This window comes from Panthera tigris, chromosome F2 (assembly GCF_018350195.1).
Source record: "Panthera tigris isolate Pti1 chromosome F2, P.tigris_Pti1_mat1.1, whole genome shotgun sequence".
Classification (NCBI taxonomy): Eukaryota; Metazoa; Chordata; class Mammalia; order Carnivora; family Felidae; genus Panthera; species Panthera tigris.
The window spans coordinates 62,944,187-62,971,335 of NC_056676.1; the positions used below are offsets into that span (position 1 = coordinate 62,944,187).

At 36.0% G+C, this 27,149-nt stretch overlaps 1 protein-coding gene across 7 annotated transcripts in view; it reads right to left on the minus strand.

The window, feature by feature from the left end:
• The window catches only part of TAF2 (TATA-box binding protein associated factor 2), a 155,635-nt gene that overhangs the window by 79,203 nt on the left and 49,283 nt on the right, over nt 1-27,149 (minus strand). For all 7 annotated transcript variants that reach the window (XM_042972772.1, XM_042972771.1, XM_042972770.1 and 4 more), the window contains 4 exons: nt 24,720-24,913; nt 23,955-24,094; nt 20,761-20,830; nt 11,767-11,876 (listed from right to left, as the gene is read on the minus strand). In XM_042972772.1, the coding sequence (XP_042828706.1) occupies nt 11,767-11,876; nt 20,761-20,830; nt 23,955-24,094; nt 24,720-24,913 (514 nt within the window). The remainder of the gene's footprint in view (nt 1-11,766; nt 11,877-20,760; nt 20,831-23,954; nt 24,095-24,719; nt 24,914-27,149) is intronic.

The following is a 27,149-nucleotide window of genomic DNA, read 5'->3' on the forward strand; positions in this document are numbered from 1 at the left end:
CAGATTGAAGAGGCAGAGGAGAGAATAGGTGAACTAGAAGATAAAATTATGGAAAAAGAGGAAGCTGAGAAAAAGATAAAAAAATCCAGGAGTATGAGGGGAGAATTAGAGAACTAAGTGATGCAATCAAGCAGAACAATATCCGTATAATAGGAATTCCAGAAGAGGAAGAGAGAGAGAGAAAGGGGCTGAAGGTGTACTTGAACAAATCATAGTTGAGAAGTTCCCTGATCTGGGGAAGGAAACAGGCATTGAAATCCAAGAGGCAAAGAGAACTCCCTTCAGACGTAACTTGAATCGATCTTCTGCGTGACATATCATAGTGAAACTGGCAAAATACAAGGATAAAGAGCAAATTCTGAAAGCAGCTAGGGATAAACATGCTCTAACATATAAAGAGAGAGCAATAAGACTAGTGACGGATCTCTCTACTGAAACTTGGCGGGCCAAAAAGGAATGGCAGGAAATCTTCAATGTGATGAACAGAAAAAATATGCAGCTGAGAATCCTTTATCCAGCAAGTCTGTCACTCAGAATAGAAGAAGGGATAAAGGTCTTCCCAAACAAACAAAAACTGAAGGAATTCATCACCACTAAACCAGCCCTACAAGAGATCCTAAGGGGGGATCCTGTGAGTGAAATGTTGCAAGGACCACAAAGTACCAGAGACATCACTACAAGCCTGAAACCTACAGACATCACAATGCCTCTAAACCCATATCTTTCAATAATAACACTGAATGTAAATGGACTAAATGCTCCAACCAAAAGACATAGGGTATCAGAATGGATAAAAAAACAAGACCCATCTATTTGCTGTCTACAAGAGACTCATTTTAGACATGAGGACACCTTCAGACTGAAAGTGAGGGGATGGAGAACTATCTATCATGCTACTGGAAGTCAAAAGAATGCTGGAGTAGCCATACTTATATCAGACAAACTAGACTTTAAATTAAAGGTGGTAACAAGAGATGAAGAAAGGCATTATATAATAATTACAGGGTCTATCCATCAGGAAGAACTAACAATTATATAAATGTCTATGTGCCGAATTCGGGAGCCGCCAAATATATCAAACAATTAATCACAAACATAAGTAACCTTATTGATAAGAATGTGGTAATTGCAAGGGACTTTAATCTCCACTTAGCAATGGATAGATCATCTAGACACAGGATAAATACAGAAACAAGGGCCCTGAATGATACATTGGACCAGATGGACTTGACAGATATATTTAGAACTCTGCATCCCAAAGCAACAGAATATACTTTCTTCTCAAGTGCACATGGAACATTCTCCAAGATAGATCACACACTGGGTCACAAAACAGCCCTTCATAAGTATACAAGAATTGAGATCATACCATGCATACTTTCAGACCACAATGCTATGAAGCTTGAAATCAACCACAGGAAAAAGTCTGGAAAACCTCCAAAAGCATGGAGGTTAAAGAACACCATACTAAAGAATGAGTGGGTCAACCAGGCAATTAGAGAAGAAATTAAAAAATACATGGAAACAAGTGAAAATGAAAATACAAAAATACAAATGCTTTGGAATGCAGTGAAGGCAGTCCTGAGAGGAAAATACATTGCAATCCAGGCCTATCTCAAGAAACAAGAAAAATCCCCAATACAAAATCTTAATAGCACACCTAAAGAAATAGAAGCAGAACAGCAAAGACACCCCAAACCCAGCAGCAGAAGAGAAATAATAAAGATCAGAGCAGAAATAAACAATATGGAATCTAAAAAAACTGTAGAGCAGATCAATGAAACCAAGAGTTGGTTTTTTGAAAAAATAAACAAAATTGCTAAACCTCTGGCCAGGCTTCTCAAAAAGAAACGGGAGATGACCCAAATAGATAAAATCATGAATGAAAATGGAATTATTACAACCAATCCCTCAGAAATACAAGCAATTATCAGGGAATACTATGAAAAAATATATGCCAACAAACTGGACAACCTGGAAGAAATGGACAAATTCCTAAGCACTCACACTCTTCCAAAACTCAAACAGGAAGAAATAGAAAGATTGAATAGACCCATAACCAGCGAAGAAACTGAATCAGTTATCAAAAATCTCCCAACGAATAGTCCAGGACCAGATGGCTTCCCAGGGGAATTCTACCAGACATTTAAAGCAGAGATAATACCTATCCTTCTCAAGCTGTTCCAAAAAATAGAAAGGGAAGGAAAACTTCCAGACTCATTCTATGAAGCCAGCATTACTTTGATTCCTAAACCAGACAGAGACCCAGCAAAAAAGAGAACTACAGGCCAATATCCCTGATGAATATGGATGCAAAAATTCTCAATAAGATACTAGCAAATTGAATTCAACAGCATATAAAAAGAATTATATATACCATGATCAAGTGGGATTCATTCCTGGGCTGCAGGGCTTGTTCAACATTTGCAAATCAATCAATGTGATACATCACATTAATAAAAGAAAAGATAAGAACCATATGATCCTGTCTATTGATGCAGAAAAAGCATTTGACAAAATCAGCATCCTTTCTTAATAAAAACCCTCGAGCAAGTCAGGATAGAAGGAACATCCTTAAGCATCATAAAAGCCATTTATGAAAAGCCCACAGCTAATATCATCCTCAATGGGGAAAAACTGAGAGCTTTCTCCCTGAGATCAGGATATCCAGGGAGGATATCCAGGACAGGGATATCCACTCTCACCGCTGTTGTTTAACATAGTGTTGGAAGTTCTAGCATCAGCAATCAGACAACAAAAGGAAATCAAAGGCATCAAAACTGGCAAAGATGATGTCAAGCTTTCACTTTTCGCAGATGACATGATATTATACATGGAAAACCCGATGGACTCCACGTCTGCTAGAACTGATACATGAATTCAGCAAAGTTGCAGGATACAAAATCAATGTACAGAAATCAGCTGCATTCTTATATGCTAATAATGAAGCAACAGAAAGACAAATAAAGAAACTGATCCCATTCACAATTGCACCAAGAAGCATAAAATACCTAGGAATAAATCTAACCAAAGATGTAAAAGATCTGTATGCTGAAAACTATAGAAAGCTTATGAAGGAAATTGAAGAAGATATAAAGAAATGGAAAAACATTCCATGCTCATGGACTGGAAGAATAAATATTGTTAAAATGTCAATACTACCCAAAGCTATCTACACATTCAATGCAATCCCAATCAAAATTGCACCAGCATTCTTCTCGAAACTAGAACAAGCAATCCTAAAATTCGTATGAAACCACAAAAGACCCCGAATAGCCAAAGTAATTTTGAAGAAGACCAAAGCAGGAGGCATCACAATCCCAGACTTTAGCCTCTACTACAAAGCTGTCATCATCAAGACACCATGGTATTGGCACAAAAACAGACACATAGACCAATGGAATAGAATAGAAACCCCAGAATTAGACTCACAAACGTATGGCCAACTAATCTTTGACAAAGCAGGAAAGAATATCCAATGGCAAAAAGACAGTCTCCTTAACAAATGGTGCTGGGAGCTGGACAGCAACAGGTAGAAGGATGAAACTAGACCACTTTCTCACACCATTCACAAAAATAAACTCAAAATGGATAAAGGGCCTGAATGTGAGACAGGAAACCATCAAAATCCTAGAGGAGAAAGCAGAAAAAAACCTCTCTGACCTCAGCTGCAGCAATTTCTTACTTGACACATCCCCAAAGGCAAGGGAATTAAAAGCCAAAATGAACTACTGGGACCTCATCAAGATAAAATGCTTCTGCACAGCAAAGGAAACAATCAACAAAACTAAAAGGCAACCAACGGAATGGGAAAAGATATTTGCAAATGACATATCGGACAGAGGGCTAGTATCCAAAATCTATAAAGAGCTCACCAAACTCCACACCCGAAAAACAAATAATCCAGTGAAGAAATGGGCAGAAAACATGAATAGACACTTCTCTAAAGAAGACATCCGGATGGCCAACAGGCACATGAAAAGTTGCTCAACGTCGCTCCTCATCAGGGAAATACAAATCAAAACCACACTCAGATACCACCTCACGCCAGTCAGAGTGGCTAAAATGAACAAATCAGGAGACTATAGATGCTGGTGAGGATGTGGAGAAACCGGAACCTTCTTGCACTGTTGGTGGGAATGCAAACTGGTGCAGCCGCTCTGGAAAGCAGTGTGGAGGTTCCTCAAAAAATTAAAAACAGATCTACCTTATGACCCAGCAATAGCACTGCTAGGAATTTACCCAAGGGATACAGGAATGCTGATGCATAGGGACACTTGTACCCCATTGTATCCCAACGTTTATAGCAGCACTCTCAACAATAGCCAAAGTATGGAAAGAGCCTAAATGTCCATCAACTGATGTGATGAATGGATAAAGAAATCGTGGTTTATATACACAATGGAATACCACGTGGCCATGAGAAAGAATGAAATATGGCCTTTTGTAGCAACGTGGATGGAACTGGAGAGTGTTATGCTAAGTGAAATAAGTCATAGAGAGAAAGATACCGTATGTTGTCACTCTTATGTGGATCCTGAGAAACTTAACAGAAGACCATGGGGGAGGGGAAGGAAAAAAAAAAAGCTTAGAGAGGGAGGGAGCCAAACCATAAGAGACTCTTAAAACTGAGAACAAACTGAGGGTTGATGGGGGGTGGGAGGGAGGGAAGGGTGGGTGATGGGTATTGAGGAGGGCACCTGTTGGAATGAGCACCGGGTGTTGTATGGAAACCAATTTGACAATAAGTTTCATATTTAAAAAAAATTGATTTGTAAAATGAAAATTTAGGGCTCGTAAGAGGGAGCTAAAAAATGAATAGCAGTACTTCTGTTAAAATTACAAAAGAGAAAAAAAGATCAAAGCTCCATCACATTTTAAAATCATGAAATAAAATCTTAAAATGGTTGTCATTATTTGCAGTGCAATTAAGTTCAGTGGTATAGTGAGGAAAACACTTCTGCCAAATTATGTTAGCTCTGTGATCCTGGGCACGTCAAGAGGTGGGCCCTAAAATGAGAGCACTGAACGGAGATGATGTTTAATATCCCCACAGGTCAAAATTCTATGATTTGAAAGCAATCATTTCCATTCCTTAGTAAGAGGCCCTGAAATAACTCCTGATTTCTGTCCTCAGTGACAGCATTTTGAAGAACCTCTTCTTCTAGCTGAAATGGTCCCAATCACTTAAATGGCAAGGAATCCTCACATGTGTGAAAACAACATTCTTCTCTTGTCTCAAGTTAAGACGAGGACTGCTCCGTCCTCACTAGTCGTTACACTTTGGGAGCCACCGTGCTTACTTGAGACGGAAGGACAACACTCATGAAGAAAGCAGGAACCCAGTACTGACGTTCTCTATTCATATCATAAAGTATCTTAGAGACAACCCCCAAACCAGCAAATCTGAGCCTAAAAAGAGCATCTCTTCATTTCCTGAAGTCATTGCTTACTAAAGCTAATTAAGATAAAAAGCTGCTAAGAAGAAAGCTCACTTTGAAACCTTTGTTTTCCAAAAGCCTAGCATTTCTTACAGATGAAAGAAGCTTGGACATTTTTAAAGAGTTGGGCCCGACAAATACAGCTGCCACAGGTTAGTTCTGTCCTGATCTCTCCATGCATATTACACTGAGTGAAAACATTTCATTCATATCCATGTGTGTGTATACATATGTAATTTCCTACAAAAAAATGCATTAATATGTTTTCATTTTCTTGACCATTCCTATTCCTAGCAAGGAGTGTTCTATGGGAGAAACACAGAGGGGGAGACCTTTGAAATCTTCTGATGTTAATATCAAAATTGTCTATTTTCTTACTCTGAAACTTGGCAAATCCCACCAAACTGAATTAGAAGTTGTCCTTCATTCTACCCCTTGAGTTTAGCTGTATACCTCCAAACACTAAAAAAGTATGATGTAAACAGCCATCAATGTCCGAGTAATTACATAAAAGTTTTCATGTCATTCTTACAGTAATGTGACGAACACTAAAGAGCAGCTTGGGAGTAACAGCTAAAATTTCCTTCATAATAATATACAATCTCTTCAATGCAGGCTTCTATCTTAAGAAATGAAAAAACACTGTTAAACAGGTAAAACTTGAGAAAGCACTTATATTTTAAATGAAATGTAAAGCACCAGTAAAAATCTCCAATTCCTAAGTTTTTAATTTTTAAATGTATTTTTTTAAATTATTGTCATGTTGGTCTATAACCCAGTATGTTACAGAAAGCTATTAAAGGTAGGATCTCATATGTTCTGAATTTTAAAGCCTTTTTTGTGGGGAAAGGAAAATCATTGTGTGGAAACAAATATATACATCTAATAGAAGCCAGTCAGGTCATAACTCCACCTGTTCCCCACTGTATACAGGATAAATAAAATGTCAACTCCTAAGGCCTTTCACTTTTGCATCCTAATCTATTTTTCCAGATAATACCATCTGCCAAACATCCTTTCAGAACTTGAGACTTACCTAAAATGTCACCTAAAATGTCTTTCTCGTGTGGCAAACTCTTTTGCGCTCTTCAAGAGATATCTCAAATGTCACTACCCCATGAACATTCTGCCATTCCAGGTAGGGCTCATGGTTCTGTTCTTCAGGTTTCTAGAGTACTTTGCTCTTCGCTTTATTTCAGTAACTATCTATTTGTATTATCATTTATCTGTTCCTATGCCTCTCTTTCTAGTACACTAAGTTAACACAAAGTATCTGATGCACACAAAACACAGTATAGTGGCAAATTGGTGCTCAAGAAATGATAAATAAATGAATACCTGAAGCCTTTAAAAAGAACTGCCCGCGAACAATGTGATACTTTTGATTAAAAATAAATGTATTTAGGAGCACCTGGGTGGCTCAGTCGGTTAAGCATCCAACTCTTGATTTCAACTCAGACCATGATCTCATAGTTCATGGGATCAAGCCCTGTGACAGGCTCTGCACTGGCAGCATGGAACTTGCTTAGGATTCTCTGTCTTCCTCTCTCTCTGCCCCTCCCCTGAAAGTGTACATGTGCTGTCTCTCAAAACAAACATTAAAAAAAAAAAAAAAAAAAAAAAAAAAACCTAATTAAGATTCTAAAGCCACTAGGAACAAAGATCATATAATGTGAAAGATGTTTGTTTAAAAATGTTTACTCTTTATGAGGAATATTATTATTGTAAAAGCTACATGGGAACTACAAGGACATTTTGGGAGACAAAGAAATCTGAATATCAGATATATATTGGAGTAGGGTGTGTTAACGATATTGAGGATTGTCCTTATTCATAGGAATATACACTAAAGTGTTTTGGGAATAGCATCATGATACAACTTACTTTCAAACAATTCAGGAAAAAAAGAGGTATGTATAAAGAAAGAAAGGGAAAAGAAACAAAGTAAATATGGTAAAAAGTTAACAACTAATAACCCAAGATGAAAATACACAGCCATTCACTGTACTATTCTTAAGATTTTTCTAAGCTTTGTAAAGTTTTTTTTTTTAAGTTTATTTTGAGAGAGAGCACACACATGTGCAAGTGAGTTGGGAGGAACAGAGAGAGAGACTGAGAGAGAATCCCAGGGAGGCTCCGCACTGTCAGTGCAGAGCCCAGTGTAGGGCTTGAACTCACAAACCATGAGATCATGACTTGAGCCAAAGTTGGACACTTAACCGACTGAGCCACCCAGGTGCCCCTAAACTTTGAAAAATTTAAAAACAAAAGTTTGGGGAGAAAAAGTTACAGGGGAAAATTAAACTAAAAAATGGGGTAAGATATTTGATATCTGTACGTATGTGTACATACATAGATAGCTCTGTGTGTGTGTGTGCGTACCTTTGAAACAAAAACTGTTGAGGGCACCTGGGTGGCTCAACAGGTTAAGCTGCTGACTCTTGATCTCAGCTGAGGTCATAATCTCCTGGCTGGTGAGCTGGAGCCCCCCAATGGCTCTGTGCTAGCAGCACAGAGCCTGCTTGGGATTCTATCTCTGCCCCTCTCCCACTTGCATGCACACACACACACACACACACTCTACCTCTCTCAAAATAAACAAACTTAAAAAAAATTTTTTTTAATTAAAAAAAAATAAATGAAGCTTTAAAACAAAACCGTTGGGATGACACCAGAGCAGCACCCAGAACATAAGGCTAAGTGGAGCTACCTACCATACACCAAGCAGAGAGTCTTAGACACCAGGCAGTCAGTCTAGGATCTCAAAAACAGAAGTCTGGGAATCTCGCTTCCAGCACATGGCCATCAGAATGACTCAGTTACCAGGTGTCCCTCTTGGTAACTTTCAGCTCTAAGTCTCCCTAGTATATTTCTAAAAAGAGTATTACTAATATTCATTGAGTGATAGACGAAAGAAAAAAGAACATGAATGTAAGTTCATATAATCAGTCTTATTCTCAAATTTCAATTTTCAAAAATATTTTTTCTAAAAATTATTTTTTCTAAAAAAATTTTTTGGCTATGTTTTTATTTATTTTTGGGAGAGAGAGACAGAGTGTGAGGTAAGGGGAGGGACAGAGAGAGAGAGACAGAATCTGAAGCAGGCTCCAGGCTCTGAGCTGTCAGCACAGAGTCTGATGTGGGGCTCGAACTTGTAAACCGCAAGATCATAATCTGAGCTGAAGTCAGATGCTTAACTGACTGAGCCATCCAAGTGCCCCACAATTTTCAAAATTCTAATACTATGTATCCTACCACAATTACTATCTTATTGAGAAATTTCTGAAACCAGCTAAGCAAGCAAACTTTGAGTCTTCAAAAGCATCTGATGACCACCTATTCTAAGATGATCTTTTCTTAACTGCCATGGTACTGTCTCCCTATGCTACTTCAAATGGGTTCACCAAATTATATAACTATGCAAAGTCAAGACATCTCAAATCCAGTTTGGAATAGGACAGAAATAAATAAATGTATTTAATTAAATCCCTACTGTCTACAGTTTGTTCTCCATACGTAAATCAAGATAATGTTTATCTCAAATGACCATATAACCCAGGAGCCCCAATAGGGAGTGAGGGGCAGACAGAGTTCAGCAGGTTTAAGGACTTAGATGATGGCCTACCTCCTTGTTACAAAAGAATTCTCATTATAATTTCTTTATTTTTTTTTTTTATTTAAAAAAAAATTTTTTTTTTAACGTTTATTTATTTTTTGAGACAGAGAGAGACAGAGCATGAACGGGGGAGGGTCAGAGAGAGGGAGACACAGAATCTGAAACAGGCTCCAGGCTCCGAGCTGTCAGCACAGAGCCCGACTCGGGGCTCGAACTCACGGACCGCGAGATCGTGACCTGAGCTGAAGTCGGCTGCTCAACCGACTGAGCCACCCAGGCGCCCCTCATTATAATTTCTTAAAACGATTACTAGTAAGAAGATAACGTAGTAATATGAAAAATTATTATGATAGAATGCTATTTTTAAACCTTCATTAAAACTACGCACGTTTTTTCCCTAAAGGCCAAATATACTGTTTCTTCTTTTTGTTCAGATAAAACTCTGTAACATGATTATATTACCATTATAATTTTTAAAAAAGAAATTTTAAAAATTAAACAAAAAAGGGGATTTCCTAGATTGGATTCATTCATGTATCTCAGAGGCTCAGGTGTGGAAGGGAAATGAGCAATCCTCTAACCACTGTCCCCCAACATCCAATGTTCTCCCAAAACACTAAAAAACAAAACAAAAAACCTCTCCCAACTACTCACACCACTCCCACTGTTCATACTGCTCCCATCTAATTTATAGCTCTGAAGAGCTGAGCAGTAAATTGTTTATGACCACAACCTCACAGATCTGTTTTGTTTACATTACTGTCATAGAAAATTCCAACCCAAAGCAGCAACTGTGTTTCACAGTGAACACTATCAAAATTAAATACTAAGCATCAATCAGAGCTTGAATTTGTATAACCACAACCTTCCAATGGGCTTCAAATGTCTTAAAGAATTGTTCCATTAATCTTAAACGTGTATTTATTTTGTTCAAGAAATCTTCCTTAGACGGTGGTAAGATTCTTTGTATTTCATTATGCCTTCCTCAAAGTTACAATCCATCTCAGTCATGGAATCAAGCACTCTTGTTAAGAATATATTTAACACACTGGGGCGCCTAGGTGTCTCAGTCAGTTAAGCCTTCGACTTCGGCGGCAGTCATGATCTTATGGTTCATGAGTTCGAGCCTCACATCGGGCTCTGTGCTGACAGCTCAGAGCCTGGAGCCTGCTTCGGATTCTGTGTCTCCCTCTCTCTGCCCCACCCCGCTCACACTCTATGTCTGTCTCGAAAATAAATAAACGTTAAAAAAATTTTTTTTAAAGAATACATTCAACACAGTATAGTTTGTGCCACATATTAACTGTTAAATAATCCTTTACAAGTTCCTGACCTTGTGTTCATCCCCTGGATCTAAATGACAGTAATCATAACAGTCTTCAGTGTGACCACAAGTAGCAAAATATAAATAAAACACCATGTAAACATTTTCCTAGGGATTACGGAAACCATTAGAAAAATAATTTAGCTTTATCATATAAACTGGTTTATGTGCTGTTTTCCAAATACTCTGAGGACAAGTTCCATACAACTGTATTTCAACAAAATATCTACTATGGTGTCTTTACTTGGGGCACTGCACTATGATTATGAAATTGAGGGACAGAAGTCGTGCAATTACTTAACATCACAATGCTGGTAAGTAATTTTTTTTCAAGAACCAGAACTTAGTATTTAGTTGTGATTTGGTGAAGTAGCCACTAATAAAACAGGTAGGACATGTTATTTTCCAATATTGTAAGGAGAAGATGAAGTAACACACATACTAGAATAGCAACTGCTCTCTCACCATCTATCTAGAACAGTTAAATTTACCTTTTAACTGAATTTTAAACCAAAACCAGTAATCCAATTTCACACATCAGAGCCATAAGGCAAATTTTCTTTAAATATATACAACATTTACAAGTCATTGGAAAAGACCAAAAAATTCAATTGGCAAAGAATATGAAAGACTTACAAAATAGGAACTACATACAGCTCAAATATTTGAGAAGCATAATGATGTCATCACTACATAAATTTAACAACATTTTGGGCACTTGATATGAATACACTGTGCTTTACAAATATTAACTCATTTAATTTTCAGTGTGCAGAAGCAGGTACCATCATCTCCATTTCATAAACAGAAAAACAAAGGCTTAGACAAGTCACACTGAGTGAATCATTCAGCTGAGACGTGACCCTCATCAAACTGGTTCCAGAGTCTAGTACTGAAGAGCACTATTAGGCTATCCTGCCCCTTGACCTCATTCAAATAGAGCAAAACTGTGATGAGATACCACGGTCTCCAGCATGCACAACAATAACAACATGTACTGTTCCTGAAAGGATACACAAGAAATTGGTTACCTCTGGGAAAGGTCACTAGACCTATTTTTCCACTGTGTAATCTTCTGAAATAAAAATAACAATAATAATACTTTGCAGACTCATGTTTACAGCTCTTTGAACATTTGGGATACTTCCACATAAATGAATATTTTTGTTTCCTCAACCACCTTGTGAGGCAAAATGAGTGAATATACCCTTAATAAATATTATCATGCTCACCACTGTGAAGGAAGATGTGATAAGTATCCTTCTTAAAGAAAAAAAAAAAAAAAAAAGACAAAAGATTAACCATAGTTCCTTAAGTACGAAAACCTGTTGTAAAATGAAAATATTCTAATAATAAAAATTTTTTAAAAGCTACTGCTGTCTCACCAGAATTCATAAGTTTCCAAAGTTGATCTACCAAGGCTTCATTACATAAGGGAGACTCCATGTTCTTAGTAAATGGTGGGTTCTTAGTCAACATGTTTAGAATCTTATGTCTGAAAGATAAAGATAGAATCTTATGTCAGCAAACTTTTGCTGACCATGAAACACATTTAAAAATTTTCTGTAGTTCTTCCTTCCTATTTTATCCTCTCTTCTTACATCTACCTTTGTGTTTAAGTTTAATTTCATTTCAAAGACATTATCTTAAACATCCTAAATATTTACTATTGTTAATCCACTAAAAAAATTCCAGTGGGTTTGTTCTTTCTAAAACGGCCTTAAGTACAACGAGGTCTTTTAAAACTGACTCTATGTATTCCTAACCAACCTTTCCTATTCATTTCTAAAATGAACATTTTATATTCCCTAGAAAATTTTTTAATATATATATTTTTTAGTGTTTATTTTAAATTTTGAGAGAGAGAGAAAGCACACATGTGCACATGAACAAGGGAAGGGGCAGAGAGAGAGAGGGAGACAGAATCCCAAGGAGACTCCACACTGCCAGTGCAACACAGGGCTCGATCCCATGAACTGTGAGATCATGACCTGAGCAGAAATCAAGAGTCGGATGCTTAACTGACTGAGCCACCCATGTCCCCATCCCTTGAAAAATTTTTAAAGACAGACTGGTAAGTAAATAGAAAAATCTTAACATGGTGGGGGTTGGGGGGAGATCACATACAGGCCAAGAAGTCTACACTGAAATAATAAAACGAATATAAACTTCATTATTATGGTATCTTTGTAAAGCATGGAGATGTGCAGAAGCATTTAAAATATGGAGACCACACAAAAAGGTTTCCTCAAAATGAGTTGAAATTTAGAAGAGTTCATTAGTAAAAGTATCCTCATGGAGGGTAACAGTGAAATTCCACTACTCGGAGTTACCTCTTGTGAGAGGCTACCTGAACACTTCTGTAGTCTTCTAAAAATAGGGAAATGTGACCAAAACAAAATTGGAAAAAGAAAATGTCCAGTGTTATGAGTAGGAGATGCCAGAGAAAAAGATAAAGAAAAGGAGAAGCAAGGAAGCTATGGCCATAGTCTAGCATTTAGTGCAGGGATAAGAGCCAGGCCTGGGCTCAAGAGATTCAAGACCACGGAGTAATGGGATGCTTGGATATAACTGGAGAAGAAAGAAACTTAGATTATAATTATAAATGAGATTAGCAAAACCTTAATGGTGAACCCAGGAAGTTTTTATATTTAATTGTTGGTGGTAAGGCATCAAACTGGATTTGTACTTAAAAAAGAAATGGGAAGAAAGTGAAACTACTAGGTTGCAGCTTAAGACACTTAACCCCTTTTGGCTTCAATTTCATGTCTATAAAACTAAAAGAGATGGACTCTCTTTTACTATCTTTTACTCTCTTTACTATCTTTTAGTGCTTTGAAATTTTAAGACTGTATAAAAGACTATTGAAAAGCTATGAGAACAAAAAGTAAAATGGGATTATAGATGTAATTTACAGATGCGTAATATGAAAGGGATATTTATCTTCATGGATATGTCATATCCATATTTTTGTACCTTTATAAATAAGCACAATTCCTGTTCTTTTTTTTTTTTTTAATTTTTTTTTTTAAACGTTTATTTATTTTTGAGACAGAGAGAGAGAGAGAGCATGAACGGGGGAGGGTCAGAGAGAGGGAGACACAGAATCTGAAACAGGCTCCAGGCTCTGAGCTGTCAGCACAGAGCCCGACGCAGGGCTCGAACTCACTGACCGTGAGATCATGACCTGAGCTGAAGTCGGCCGCTCAACCGACTGAGCCACCCAGGCGCCCCAACACAATTCCTGTCCTTAAGGATCTCAAAATCTATCTGTAAGAATAGACCAGTATTACAGGTAAATAATCTTTCAAAATATGGATGAGTTTGTTCTTTAGAGCATGTTAATGCTGTTACACTTTTAATTTGCATTAAGAAGAAAACTTAAGTTTCTATCTGGCTGCTTTCCCAGCTACCCCAAATACCAAAGTGGGAGGGCCCAACTGATAGAACTTTATGGTATTTACTCAGATCATTATAAACCCTTGACAGCCGTGCCAATGAATTGTAAGGAGTGCACTGAGGATGTCTTTGATCACTAAAAGAGCAATAATGATCAGTACATATATTACTTTTATCAAATTAAACATTTCATCAAAAGTTTTGTTTTTCTCTAAAGTTTAGATAATAGAAGAAAGGCTTTTACAAAGTATTTATAAATGACAAAACACCCAAAGCAATACTCAGAGGAGATAGGTTTAAGGGAAAACAATGAGAATTTTGTTCTTAATTTTACATAGATTAAACATAAAAATTCAGAGTAAGTATATGCTTCAGACAACTAGAACAGATCTAAAGCAAATCTTGAAAAAGTCATAGGATCATGTCAAGTTCATAACAGCAAAAACATCCTATTATTTCCTTAAACAGTTGAGAATTTTCCTGGTAGGCTAGTCCAATCTATTGCCAATCACTACCAATAAGAAATGGAGTCAAATCAAAACCAAAAACATGCTCAAAATCTCTCAAGAGAAAAAGCACAGGACATATGTGTGTCTCTTGAGGAAGTGATATGCTGTAATCATATGTATGCTTGATTCCAAAACCATAATATCATTCCATGTTATTTTAAATATAATCCCTACCCATTATAATGAGAATATAGTAGTTCTTCCTATCAATGTACAAAGTATATACATGCACAGAAATAACTGTAAAACAAAACTCCAAAATGTTAAGTGTTTCTGGTTAAAATAATGACAGGCTTTTTGAAAGTTTTCTTCTTAATGTGATTTGATATTTTTCCAAATTTATATGAGTATTTTAAAAAGTCATGTCCACTGAAAGGAAACTGTAATTTTAAAAAACGTAAACTTCATTTTAGTTTAAAAATAGTACACCTAGATTTATTTATTTAACAATTATGCATCTAGATTATTTCTCTATCTTATCAAACTTGTAAAATGAACAGCAAACTTTATGAAGAAAAAAAGTATTAGTAATTTGTCAGGTGAATATCTAGCTTAACTTAAGTGCATTTATTTAGTTTAGTTCTCAAAATATCTTAATGAAGAACTGACCTACAATCTAAAAATCTTTTACTGAGAGAAAACTATACAATTAAAGTGGACAACCCTATTACTACATTTAAAACATCAAACTATCCATGCTCATAGATTGGAAGAATATTGTTAAAATGTGGATACTACCCCAAAGCAATCTACACATTCAATGTAATCCCTATGAAAATAACACCAGCATTCTTCACAGAGCTCGAACAAATAATCCTAAAATTTATATGGAAGTAGAAAAGATTCTGAATAGGCAAAGCAATCCTGAAGAAGAAAACCAAAGCTGGATGCATCACAATTCTGGACTTCAAGTTGTATTACAAAGCTGTATCAAGACAGTATGGTACTGGCACAAAAACAGACCACAGATCAATGGAACAGAATAAGGAACCCAGAAATTGACTGACAAATGCATGGCCAACTAATCTTTGACAAAGCAGGAAAGAATACCCAATGGAAAAAAGCCTCTTCAGCAAGAGGTGTTGGGAAAACTGGACAGCGACATGCAGAAGAATGAAGCTGGACCACTTTCTTAGGTTCTTAGATGAAAGACCTAAATGTAAGACAGGAAACCGTCAAAATCCTAGAGGAGAAAACAGGCAACAACCTCTCTGACCTTGGATGCAGCAACTTCTTACTTGATATATCTCCAGAGGCAAGGAAACAAAAGCAAAAATGAACTATCGGAACCCCATCAAGATAAAATGCTTTTGCAGAGCGAAGGAAACAATCAGCAAAACTAAAGGCAGCCAACAGAATGGGAGAAGATATTTGCAAATGACATATCAGATAAAGGGCTAGTATCCAAAATCTATAAAGAACTTATCAAACTCAACACCCCAAAAACATATAATCCAGTGAAGAAATGGGCAGAAGATATGAATAGACACTTTCCCAAAGAAGACATCCAGATGGCTAAAAGACATATGAAAAAATGCTCAACATCACTCATCAGGGAAATCCAAATCAAAACCACAATAAGATAACACCTGACACCTGTCAGAATGGCTAAAATGGGCAACTCAGGCAACAACAGATGTTGGTGAGGATGTGGAAAAAGAGGAACCCTTTTGCACTGCTGATGGGAACACAAACTGGTGCAGCCACTCTGACAAACAGTAAGGAGGTTCCTCAAAAAATTAAAAATAGAAGTACCCGAAAACCCAGCAATTGCACTGCTAGGTATTTATCCAAAGGATACAGGACTGCTGATTTGAAGGGGCACATGAACCCCAATGTTTATAGCAGTACTATCAACAATAGCCGAAGTATGGACAGAGCCCAAATGTCCATTGACTAATAAATGAATAAAGATTTGGTATGTGTGTATGTATAAGCATACATACGTACATACACATACATACATACAATGGAATATTACTCAGCTAAAAAAAAGAATGAAATCTTGCCATCTGTAATAATGTGGATGGAAGTAGAGTATTATTATGCTAAGCGAAATGAAGTAAGTCAGTTAGAGAAAGGCAAGTATATAATTTCACTCATATGTGGAATTTAAGAAACAAAACAGATGAACGGGAAGGGAAGCAAAAATAATACAAAAGCAGAGAGGAAGACAAACCATAAGAGACTCTTAAATACAGAGAACAAACAGGGTTGCTGGAGAGGTGCTGGGTGGGAGGATGGGCTAAACGGGTGAGGGGCATTAAGGAGGACACTTGCTGGGATGAGCACTGGGTGTTAGATTTAAGTGATGAATCACTAAATTCTACTCCTGAAATCATTATTACACTGTATGTTAACTAACTTGGATTTAAATTAAAAAAATAAAAACATCAAACATCAAACTAACATGAAAGCCTGAGAACTTCCCCACACAATTCAAAATAAACACCTTAAAGCTTTTTTCTATATACAGTTGTCAACACAGAGATAAAAGCACTTCTCTTTAACATATGACGTCATTTAAACAAACATGATTAGAAAAAAAAGCCAATTGTATGATTAGAGGAAATAGTAAAAAACTGCATCCAATCACTTGTTTAACACGTACTGAATCAAATGTATATAAGGCACCATGCTTATGTTCTAGAACAGAGACCAAAGGAAACATGGTCTCTGTTTTTTTGGAACTTCTATTCCCATGAGGCAAAGGTAATCAAAGATTTCCAGCTATAAAATTAACACATATATAGCAAGTATTTCTTTACTTAAGGTTAGGAAGAACTGTAGGATTTTATGGGCAATCATAACTTGAGGGACATTACCTAGTACAGGGAATCAAAGATGCATCCTTGTAGAAACAATATTCACGTTCACCTCTAAAGCATCAAGGAGTAATTATAGGTAATCTGGGTTTTTTTTTCCTCCAGACTTTAAGGTTTCACCCCAGAATTCTTCAGAGTTTTATCTAATTCTACCAAAACCAGTAATTCTGATATATATGATAATAATGACAGAGAAAATCAACATACATTTTTAAAATTTCTCACTGAAGGCCATTTTATCATTAGGAGTTTAAAAATCAACCAAGGGCCATAAAAACAAAATGCTGTGTTTGGGGTAGAAGAGAGTAATGCCACTGATTTTCAGAGAAAAAATTTAAATTAAAAAAAAATTTACCTATTAAAAAATTTTTCTTAAATCTTTATTTATTTTGAGAGAGAGAGAGAGAGAGAGAGAGAGAGAGAGAGGATAAGCGGGGAAGAAAGCGGGGAAGAAAGAAAGCAGTGCAGAGCCTGACGCCAGGCTTGAACTCACGAATCATGAGATCACAACCTGAGCCAAAGCTGAACGTTTCACTCATGGAGCCACCCAGGAGCCCCTACCTATCTTTAATAATTCTATCCGATAAATATGGCAGAACATAGCGGATCTGTATTATGGTTACTTACCGAGTTAAAGAAAAAGTAATACAACAGATTGGTGGTTGCAGGGTGAAGGGAGGTAAAATGGATGAAGCAGATCAGAGTACAAACCTCCAGTTGTAAGTCATAAAGATGTATTATACAGCATGATGACAATAGTTAATACTGTGTTGCATATTTGAAAGTTAAGAAAGTAGATCTTAAACGTTCTCATCACAAGAAAAAAAAATGTGTAACTATGTACGGTGACAGCAGTTAACTTATTATGGTGATCATTTCCCAATATTTACTGATATCGAATCATTATGTTATATGCCCAAACCAACATAACGTTATGTCAATTATATCTAAAAGAAAGAAAGAAAGAAAGAAAGAAAGAAAGAAAGAAAGAAAGAAAGAAAGAAAGAAAGAAAAAAAGAAAGAAAGAAAGAAAGAAAGAAAGAAAGAAAGAAAGAAAGAAAGAAAGAAAAAGAGAGAAAGAGTAATGATGGGAACAAAGAAAAAAGGATAGAGTTCCTATTCAAAGTATAAAACACAAAGAAGATGGGGTGCCTGCCTGGGTGGCTCAGTTGGTTAAGCTGAGTCTTGACTTCGGTTCAGGCCATGATGTCACAGTTCATGAGTTTGAGCCCCACTTCAGACAATGCTCCCTCTCTCTTAAAATGCACACTGCACAGCCTGCTTGGGATTCTCTCTCTGCCTCTCCCCTGCTCGTGCGCGCGCTCTCTCTCTCTCTCTCTCTCTCTCCCAAAATAAATAAATTAAAAAATAAAATAAAAAACACAGAAGAAAACACAAAAATATAGACAGATGTCCCAAGATACCAAAAAATACACACATACATTAACTGCCACATGGTAACACTTCTATCCTCTGACCACTAACATTAAAGATTTTTCAAAGTGCTGAATTTTTTAACTAGAATGTAACTACAGACTAGATGATATTAAGTACAGGCTAAGAGGTTCCCTACTGATGACATAAATGAATCACATCAACTAAGAATAAAAATGTCAAATATAATCATGAAATACATCTTTAAACAGATTTTCAGTTCAGATTATAAATAACAGTGCTCTTCACTGTTTCACAACAGTATTTCAAAAGCAATCATTTAAATCACATAGCATATAATTTAACAATAGGGCAACTTTAAATATTACATAGTATTATAATCTGCTAAAAATGGTCTTCAAAACATAATTCCCTGATCTCAGAAATACACGCCTTAATGTTAGTTCTGATGTTGTGAACTGAAAACAGAAATGAATACATGATGAGCTTTGTTTATACTGTATTTATAAGTTCTGTTCCTACCTGCTATCAATAGGATCTTATAAATTTTCAAATGCATGAACTTTGTCAGATAAGAGATGAGGCTGGTTTCCTGCTTATCCTCTTTTTTATTTATTATATAAATATGTACCTTAGAATGGATGAGTATCTTTGTCCATGCCAACCTTACCTTTTAGTACACCTCAATCACAAGGAAAAATCACTTAAATTAGAATTTACATCAGAAATCAAGAACTATGAAATAATTAACAGCAAAACTTCATACAAAGATATGTATATAATAAGCATCTGAAATAGTTAGGTTTGGGTTGGGGTTAGGGAAGAAAGAGGGGAGGGAAGAGAGAAGGGAAGTGGGAAGGGAAACGTAAAACATAAACCACTGAATAAGGTGACTTAACCAAGAACTCACTGTTACAACCAACTTGAAAAACAACTGTTGGTAAAGACCATGTCTTTGCTAGGGAGCTGTAATCTCTTAGATGGACTCCTCATGCCCAGATGCAATTCAGTGAGGTTAGAAAGCAGTTTGCCTTTTTAAAAGAAAACTCTCTGCCAACCTATATGTAAAGTTGAGGAAGATAATTAACATCTCTAGGTCTATGCTCTTGTTTCTAACTGGAGGGACTGTAGGGCACCTTGGTGGCTCAGTCAGTTAGCCTCTGACTCTTGATCTCAGCTCTCGTCATGATCTCATGGTTGGTGAGCCCCATGCCAGGCATCTGCACTGATGGTGTAGAGCCTGCTTGGGATTCTCTCTCCCTCTCTCTCAAAATAAATAAATAAACTTAAAAAAAAAGAGCAGCTTAACTGGAAGGACTATAATCTAAATTACTCTCAATGACTCAAATTTTATTTTATGAAGTCATAATCTTAAAACAAATGAACAAAAATTTACAGGCCTAACATGTACAAAGAAAGGAAGACAGACATGGTCAAAAATTTAATCCTACTCAAATATACTGTGAACATCCTACTTTGCAAAAGCAGCAGAAGTAAAGACAATGAAGACTAGAACAAAGACAAAAATGAAAACTGCTATTATGTCAGGACTGGGATTTTCTTCTATGTTCCCTTATTTTCTAAATTTTAAATATTATATTATACTTTTTAAATACTAAGTCTGTGTAATAAAAATTGAGATTTCATATGAGATAGAAAGGAACAAATGGAATACACCAAGACACTTTTCTCACTTTTAAAACAGACTGAATCAATCAGCACATAAGGGATATGTACAGTACATACTGCTATATAAGCTTTTCTTTAAATTATAATAGAAGTTGTATGTAAAATTGCAGGGAATAAACTTTATTAACAATATATTTTTGGGGGTGCTTGGGTGGCTCAGTCAGTTAAGCCTCTGACTTCGGCTCAGGTCATGATCTCATAGTTTGTGAGTTCAAGCCGCATGTCAGGCTCTGTACAGACAGCTCAGAGACTGGAGCCTGCTTAGAATTCTGTGTCTCCCTCTCTCTCTCTGCCCCTCCCCTGCTCATGTTCATTCTCTCTCTCTCTCTCAAAAAATAAACATTAAAAAAAAACAGGAAACAAATCGTGTTTTTAAAAATGTCTTTCCAAAAGCATATCTAATTTAAAAAAAAAACACATAAAAAAGACATTAATAAATGAATAACATATTCCTCTATTTTTGAAAATAATAAAAACTTGTTTTGTTCACATATAATCTTCCAAAATTATTCAATTTACTTTAGGACTTATAAAATCAAAATAGTATAGCACAAAAACTAACCTTACATAGGGGACAGGGTCATTCTGAATCATATTAAGTAGCCATTGCAGTTCTTCGTAACTCCGGTCCACTGAAAATAAAAATAAAGAAATATTTTATTTATTTATTATTTTTATTTAATTTAAATCCAAGTTAGTAAGTTAGTTAACATATAGGGTAGTAACGGTTTAAGGAGTAGAATTTAGTGATTTATCCCTTACATACAATGCCCAGTACTCATCCCAACAAGTGTCCTCCTTAATGCCCATCACCTATTTAGCCCATCCCCCCACACCCCTCCCCTCCAGCAACCCAGTTTGTTCTCCTTATGGTTTGCTCCCTGTTTTTATCTTATTTTTCCTTGCCCTCCCCTATGTTCATCGGTTTTGCTTCTTAAAGTCCACATGAGTGAAATCATGTATTTGTCTTTCTCTAACTTAAGAAATATATTTGTTTCTAATTATAACAAATGAAATAGTAAGGGACAAGGAGGGAATTTACGCTTAATATTTAGGGCTATGCCTTAGCCGTCTTCAGAGTTGAAAGCTGTACGCAACTTCTTACATTTTCCGCAGGAAAAGTCACTTTGTAAATTTCACTCATTCATATAGCCAAAACGTAAAACAGAACCAAGTGCATATTTTTCACTAATGTTCAAATCAATGACAAGTACAAGATAAAGCAAATTATATTAAAAACCCTAAATTAAAGATGAGCAACTCTAAATGGAAAAATATGTTTAAATAAAACTGTGTTTCTAGATGTTTAAATCAAATTGTAGGGAATTGATACCCAATGGCACCTCAACTATATTACAGTATACAATATGAAAAACTGTTTTTACCCAAGTCGTTTCTTTCACTTGAGACTAAAGAGCAGCCTTAACTTTTCAATATAACATAAAATCATGCTATAAATATACCTCAATAAAGTCATTCGTTAGCTATTTCCATTCACCTTTTCAACAAGTTATGCTTTTATGATTTGAAAAGCTTTATTATCAGAATTTTATTTCTAATATCATCCATTTTTTTACTTTCTAATGATCTAGATTCATGGATAACACCAAAGCACTTCTCAATTAAGTACTTATTGACTTAGCATTCTTTTGGAAATGACAATATTAGCATTCTATTTCATTTCAGGTAGTACTAATGCATGAAATCTTTGTAGCTATTTGACAGTAAACATCACTCACGTCCCTTAGGAAAGAAGGTTGGAAATACTGGCATATTTGGTAAATCTCAGAACTTCTAGATTTCACAAATTGGTAAAATGTCAAATCAAAACTGAAGATTGATAGAGGGATAGAGGATCACTGTTTTCACCACTTCTTAAAAGAAAGAATTATTTTAACCCTCAATAAAAAGAACAAATGACCGTCCTTTCTGAACTTAGCTCAACATATATAAGATACACACTTTGTTCTTATCCTTTTATAATTTTACTATACACATACTTCTGATATTTACAAAAAAATTATAAAAATTTGAGTAAATTTCTTCTATTAACATGTTAAAATTAACCACTCCTTCTTTTTCCATAGTCAGATGAGAAGTACAACACACTCTACCTTCTTTACTCTTCCCATATTTAGGTGCAATAATCTGAAATTCTAGATGTAAATTAAAATGACATATTTCTTATATTTGCATGTTGTTTTTAAGGAATTATTTTTGAAGTTTCCATTAAATTTTCCAACCATGTTAACAAATATTTAGGCTCAGTTCTTTTTTTTTTTTTTAATTTTTTTTTTTTTTTAACTTTTATTTATTTTTGAGACAGAGAGAGACAGAGCATGAACGGGGGAGGGACAGAGAGAGAGGGAGACACAGAATCTGAAACAGGCTCCAGGCTCTCAGCAGTCAGCACAGAGCCCGACGCAGGGCTTGAACTCACGGACCGCAAGATCATGACCTGAGCTGAAGTCGGACATTTAACCGACTGAGCCACCCAGGCGCCCCTAGGCTCAGTTCTTTATTTTATAGGCATAGTCACATCTCACACTTTCACCAATCTTGAGTTATGATGTGATTCACTTCCAGGTCAGCTGGGAATTCTCTGGGAATTTTAAGAATGTTACATAGGAGATGTACATCTAAGTCTTTAATCTAAGTCTACGTGAGTAACAATTGGGCAAAAAGAGAATGCAGGATTGCAGTTTTCCCTAAACATTATGTTAGCTATTGGGCAAAAAGAGAATGCAGGATTGCAGTTTTCCCTAAACATTATGTTAGCTATTTGTTTATGGTCTTTTGAACTCTTCATATTGTGAAGAAGTCACAGGCTACATTATTCTTTTATCCTATATAATAACTGAGTTCTGATATTCCTAAGAACTTACACATTCTTTCCCTAACCTTCAAATTTTAAATTTTATCAGACTCTGGCTTAGGAAGTTTCATTCATACTCTTTCTTAGTACTCTATTATTTTTTGGATGATTGCTTTTCTTCTACTCGCTCTATTCTTTATGACTTATTTTTAATATTTTAATTTCTTTATTTTTCTGCTCTGTATCTTTTTAAATGTTTTGGATATATAATATCGTCTTATTCATTTTTTGGTCTTATGTTTTCTTCAACTTCACAAAGCCTTGCCTGATCCCCCTATGGAGACTTCTGTGTACGTATCTTGTTCTACTTTCACAGATACAAACTTTTGAAAGGCACAAGATGTTTTCTTGAGTACTTAATTAGAATTTCCCCAAAATCTTCTTCTAGTTTAATAACATGGAATTAAACCTATAGAATGATACACTGATTTATTAAAAGACCAAAGATATCTGAATTTTATTATTTTCTATTACTTATTAATTCTTATAAAAGTTCTACATTTATCAAAAATTCTTTCAATTTAAAATTTAAATATCTCATATTGTTTGTAATATGCAACCTCAATAATGAAGACAGCTTTAAATAGTAAACATTTCTGAAATGATATGAGCATATACACACACACACACACACTCACACACACACTCATTTATTTATTTAGAGAGAGAAAGAGAGAGAGAGAGAGAGAATGAACTGGGGAGGGACAGAAAGGGGGGCGGTGGGGGGAGACAGAGGATCCAAAGCAGGTTCTGTGCTGCCAGCAGAGAGCCCAATGCAGGGCTTGAACTCAGGAACTGTGATACCATGTCCCGAGCTGAAGGCAGACACTTAACTGACAGAGCCACTCAAGGACCCTGAGCATATATTTCTAAAGCGTTACCTTTAGTATAATCAACGACTGCTTCCAAAGCTGCTATCCTAATGTCCACAAAGTGTCCATACTCGGCATAAGACTTAAAAAGAGCGGGATCACTTGGCACATGTCCATTCTTCTGAAGCACTCTTATGGCTCTCAAACAACTAGGAAACATAGTATTTACAGTTAAATATTTTTATAAAAGTATTTTGTATCAAACTTATTTCCCAGGCATTAGGAATTAATCTCTTAACAGTAAACTGAAACACTAATATGATTTGAAACCATCTTTTTAAATTTTGTAGTATTAATTTTTTGCAGTAATTTAGTCGATAACATATATGGAAAGTGAGAACTGGTGGTGATGTCTGAACCAGTGAATCAACTTTTTAGCAAACTCCTAAAAAAATAGAATTTTTTGATAGCCATTTATTAACAAGTTGACAGAAGTGAAAAGGCATCTAAATAAGCTTAACAACAGAGATGTTTATACTATATCCAATGGGATAAGAAGAGTATGCAGACATCCAAAATAATGCTTATGAAGAACTTCTGATGACATGACAAAGTGTTTATGATATAATTCAAAAACTACATATACAGCATCTGTCACATAATTAAAAAATGTATTTAGTTACAAGAGGAAAATTTTAGAAGGCTATTCTCCAGAACAGTAATAATCTGTGATGGTACAATCATATAGCATTGTAATTTTCTTTTATATCCTAAGTTCCTACAATGAGAATAAATTTCTCTTATAGTTATAAAAGCAAGTAACTTTCATCATACCTGACAGTGATAGTATGTCTATAACTTGGAAGAAGTTTTTCCATATTCAAAAACCTGGTGATTTCTTCAAGAATAAGTCGCACATCTGGATTTAAGTTGTCCAAAGTTCGAACTTCATTATTCACACTGACTGCAGGCGTAACAGAGTTGGCAAGGGCATCAATCATTTCTGCACGATAATAATTATCTGAAAACTAAGCCAAAAATGATCACGAGAAAACAAAATTCACACTTCTGTTCAAAAATTAATAAAATATTTACAACTTCAGAACGTAACTTATCTGAAAAACAAGCAAGTTCTCTGGGAATTATTTATGCCTTTTGTGTCGTTGTACGTTGGGAGAAAGAGTGAAAGAGACTCACTAATTAGTAATACGTTAGTTTACTCAACTAGTATTTACCACGTGAGGCACTCTTACAGTCACCTAGCTAGATTCCTGTACAAGGAAGACAACGCTCCACGAATGCTACTGGTAACACAGAACTTGAAATCAGCTATTAACTCTACTCTTACGTATAAATTTATAATCAAGGGTCACCAGATATTAGGAAAGCATCAACATAAAAAAGAAAGACCAGAACAAACAAAAGGTAAGAAATAACTTAGTGGAAAAAGAGTTTGCAAGGAAAAGAAGGGAAAAAAAATCCCAAAACTATCATGAACATCATTTGAGAAATAACTAATGGTATGCCTTCTAATAGCATATAACATATTTTCAATGTTTTTGTTGCTTATTTACTTTTGAGAGAGACACAGAGGCAGAGACAGAGCATGAGTTGGGGAGGAGCAGAAGGAGACACAGAATCCGAAGCAAGCCGTCGGCACAGAGCCCAACACGGGTCTCAAACTCCTGAACAGTGAAATCATGACCTGAGCCGAAGTCACGCGCTTAAGGGACTAAGCCACCCAGGCGCCCTGCAATAGCATAACATATTTTAAAAAGAAAGAAATATGCAGAGATTCAGAATCAAAGTAAATTGGAATATAACAGTGGAAAAAAAACTCCTGAAATTCTAAGCAAAAAGGCAGATCTAAAGTAGAGAGAAAAGGAAAGTAGAGGGCTGATGTAGAAGACCTACAAACGCGAGTTCTAGCAAGAGAAGGCAGAGAAACAGGACAACCATCCAAAAAATACTAATTTCTAAATCCATATCCCAGTCAATTCCCAGAAAAGCAATGTATTGAAAGGCAATCTGGGCGTAGCTTGATTTACACTCAGCAAATCAGATACTTTAGCCTAGGAATTTGAATACGGAGCAAGCAAATTCAATTGTATCATCAGTGTTGGGAGTGTGCTGTGGCAACGCAAGCTACCAGGAGACAGAAGAGGAACAAATGCCCCTGTGACTTCCACCATGGAGCCAGAAGGTTACAGGGACATATGTAATGACAGAATCCCTACACATTCTGTGTTTAGATACTGGGCAAAAAAATAAAATAAACAACAAATAAAAAAAAAATACTCCACACCTGTTCACTCTGAACAAAGTTTTGTTTTCAAATCATTTTAATGACTGCAAAATTAATCACTGAAGCTTCAGTCTCTAAGTCCTATTCCTTTTCTCCAGGGCCAGAGAAAACAGTCATGGACTTATGTCATGCTAATTTTGTTTTAACATTTTGCATTTATCAACTTTTTATTTTCCAGGTTCTAACCCTTGTTTCAAATTCTGAAAGACGATTTCTTTGTTTTTTTAAAAAAAAAATTTTTTTAACGTTTATTTTTGACAGAGAAAGAGGGAGAGAGACACAACATGAGTGGGGGAGGGGCAGAGAGAGAGGGAGACAGAATGTGAAGCAGGCTCCAGGCTCTGAGCTGTCAGCACAGAGCCTGAAGCGGGGCTTGAACTCACAGACCACAAGATCATGACACTCAACCGACTGAGCCACCCAGGCACCCCACCCCGAAAGACCATTTCTATTCAGAGATTATTCAAATTATATTTATACATTTTCTTCAAGTATTCTGACCACTTTGTTGTTACCTCTGATAACTACTTTGCCAACAAAGCAGGAGCCCATTTATTTAACTGCTGTTTCTGACCAAAGTACTCAGATCACAGAAATAACTTACAAATTAAAAATGACATGGAAGCGTGGGTGAAGTAGGAAAACCAAGATTTAACATTTATCCCTCAGACCACATCCAATTCTCACAGCTACTATAATCTTAACTGAACAAGCGAGATAATCTGATCACCTCAAGGTTTTAAGAGATGAGGAAGAAGAAGTGATATGTAGAACACACGTGGGGCAGCAGACATTCAAATACAGCAAAAATTCCTTAAAAAACAAAAAACCCCTAAGGCATCAATATCAGTGTGTTACAGCAAAGACTGTCGGATGTTAACAATGACCCTTTGGAATCAGGAATAGTTCAACCCATTTCTGTGTACCACACTTGAAAACACAGAAATTTCAGAAACATG